A 2,932-nucleotide genomic window follows, 5' to 3' on the forward strand; every position below is an offset into this window, starting at 1 on the left:
CAGGTTTATTGAGTTTGGATTGGGTTAAACTCGACCAGTTAGGCTAACGGATCATCCGAACCCAACCCGTTAACCTTATTATTATTATTTTTTTACATTTCATCCAAAAAAAAACTGCAGAGACATCTTCATACTGCATATTTTAATGAAACTTCTAGGAAGGTTTGAATTCAAAAGTTTGACAAAGTCAGTAGCCAAATTTTAATAAAATTCCATGGAAACATCATATCTTTCAAGAAGGGTATCCATAAAGTTTCAACTTTTCAACAGTCCCAAGTCAGATTTTTCAAATTTTAAAGAAAGCCAACTGGGATGTGAGATTTTGGAACTAATTCTATGGAGAATTGAAAGTGAAGTGAAAAATGGAATTTGGGTTATGAAGAACTTGACCCAATTGGGCAATTGAGAAAATTCCCAGAAACAGATAGCAAGATTCAGACTTTGCACAAAACAACAAACAGGTTATGAACAGGAAAATAAATTGAATTGAACAAACAATTAATCGAATAAATAAAAGCTGCTGAAACTTCTGGAATAACTAAGAAAGATAGCAAATAGGTTATGTCTCAGAGAGCATGCGACGGTGAGAGAGATAGACGTGAGGAACCTGAGGTTTTCTATTAGGACTATTGAAATTACACAAAAGTCCTAAATAATGGGTCTTAACGGGTTTCGCGGGTTCACCTAAAATGACCCGTTAACCACCCGACCCGTTTATCACTCACCCGAATACTAATTTTAACGGATCGGATCGAATCGGGTTAACGGATCAGGTGAAAAATGCTAGGTCTATTTCCGGGTATGGTTTTCCAGAGGTTTTCCTATTAAGCTTCGCTTGCCCTTTGGTCTGATGTATTTGCGCTGACTTTTGTGCCTTTTTATAAAAGTTTCCTTTCCCTAAAAAAAAAAAAAAAAAAAATATTGTCTTCCACTACTTTTCCAACAAATCAACAAACCAACCAATACAAGATTTCAAACCCACAGTTTCCACTCCTTTCCTTTTCAAACTTTTGTCTCCATCAACTTTTTTTATTGTCTTTGAGTACTTTTTCTCCTAAATTATCGCTGGAATTTTTTTTTCGGGATCCAAAAAATTTTATAGTTGTGTTCGTTTATTGTACATCATGCGATTATAAATTATTTAAAATTTAAAATTAAATATAAATAATACCTAATGAAAACTGATCGCACGATATACAATGAACAGACACAATCACAAAAAAGGAAGAGACCGGTATTTGTAAGAAGAAACAAACTCCAGTACGAGGTGAGGAAGCTAGGCGAGAGAGAGAGAGAGAGAGAGATGGAAGAAGTTGAAAGCAGAGAATGGTACTTGGCTGCTTATGCAGCTGAAGGTGTTCCAACTTCTGATCATCTCAAACTCCGTACGGTCACACTCTCACCATCCCCTGATTCCATTCCCGAACAACATGTCATTCTTGAGACCCTCTTCATTTCCGTCGAGCCATATTTACGCAGCAGAATTACTGGCCGGGAAGATGGGCTATACAACCCCCAGTTCAACCTTGGCGAGGTTCGTGCATATATACCAGAGTACATTCAATCACACTTGTAACATGTGCTGCAATGTTGTGATTTACAACTCAAAATTAAAATGATGCATGAATTAGGTTTGTGTTACCTATTTCGTTTGAGTGTCTTATTTAAGTTTGGATCTGACTTCTTGGTTGGATTTCTTGTTTGATGTTGAAATTTTGTTAATTACTTATTTGATTAGAATTTAGATTTACTTTTAACTAGGATTAGGCTTCTCATTAGGATTAGGATTCACCTGTGGATGTAGGCTTTATGCCGAATCACATTAATCTCCATTGTTCTTATTTTGAGATTTTTGTTTATCCGATTTTGCTTACGTATTGATATTTAATACCTTATTAGAATTTACTTCTGTTTGAGCATAAAAGCTGAACATGCAAGCTTGCTTAAACATTGATAACAAATTTACAGTTTAAGATTAAAATTTATTTATGCAGGTAATTGCAGGATTTGGGGTTGGAAGGGTAATTCGGTCAAAAGATAGTAACTATGTTGAAGGTGACATAGTCGTCAGTCCATTCACACATTTTGCTGAATATTGTGTGGTACCATCCCAGTTCGTAGCAAGAAGGATCGATCCAAATAATGGGATCCCCTTGCCTGAATATATCAGTTCGTTAGGTAACAATTTTCTTTCCCAATTTCTCTCCTTTTGCATTTTCCCTAGCTATGACAACACTCCTATTTTAGCCTCTGCACTATAAACCGGACATTCTATAATTTTTCAGCGGTTACTGGATTATCAAGAAGCTCAAATCAGAGTGCGTTTTCGTATTATTTCTTTTACTTCAAAATAATTCACAAATGAAAATTAATTCTATCACGGCTAATTAGGTTGATGATGAAATATAGGGTTGCCGGGGTTTGCAGCATGGGTGGGAAATTGGGAATTGAGTTGCTGGCAGACCAAAAACTAGGATCCAATGTGTTCATTTCAGCTATTGCTGGGGCTGTTGGAATGTATGCTGGACAGTTGGCCAAGCTCAGAGGATGCACGGTCATCGGAAGCACCGGATCAGATGAGAAGGTAAGTAGTTTAAATTTTAGAAAATGCTCAAATCTGTCACTAATTCAAAGTGAATGAAATATCACTGATTCTCTGATTATAAAAAGAAAAGAAATACCCCTATTTCTATCACGCTCTGATCCCAAGATTTAAGAAAAGAAAATCATGCTCTGATCCTAAGATATGCTTAAGATCGATATGTGGCAACAGAAAGTAGCAGTATAATAATAAATGGAGTCAACTGAGACTTATACATAATATACATTAGGTAATCAGCGAAAACGAAATTACAACAAAAGGAAACAAACACCATTATTGAGTGCATTGAATAGCTACACCCTTCGAAAACCTCTTCTATAGCCGCTACCT

General features: G+C 36.1%; 1 protein-coding gene across 1 annotated transcript; it reads left to right on the forward strand.

Annotated features, from left to right (window-relative positions):
* The first annotated feature begins 1,275 nt into the window (after positions 1 to 1,275).
* On the forward strand, positions 1,276 to 2,365 carry LOC126633746 (uncharacterized). Its single transcript, XM_050304316.1, has 3 exons — positions 1,276 to 1,534; positions 1,995 to 2,178; positions 2,286 to 2,365. Exons 1-3 carry the CDS (start codon positions 1,304 to 1,306, stop codon positions 2,363 to 2,365), a joined length of 495 nt encoding a protein of 164 aa, XP_050160273.1. The 5' UTR covers positions 1,276 to 1,303.
* Positions 2,366 to 2,932: the final 567 nt, after the last annotated feature.

The sequence above is a fragment of the Malus sylvestris genome, chromosome 9, assembly GCF_916048215.2.
Source record: "Malus sylvestris chromosome 9, drMalSylv7.2, whole genome shotgun sequence".
Taxonomy (NCBI): domain Eukaryota; kingdom Viridiplantae; phylum Streptophyta; class Magnoliopsida; order Rosales; family Rosaceae; genus Malus; species Malus sylvestris.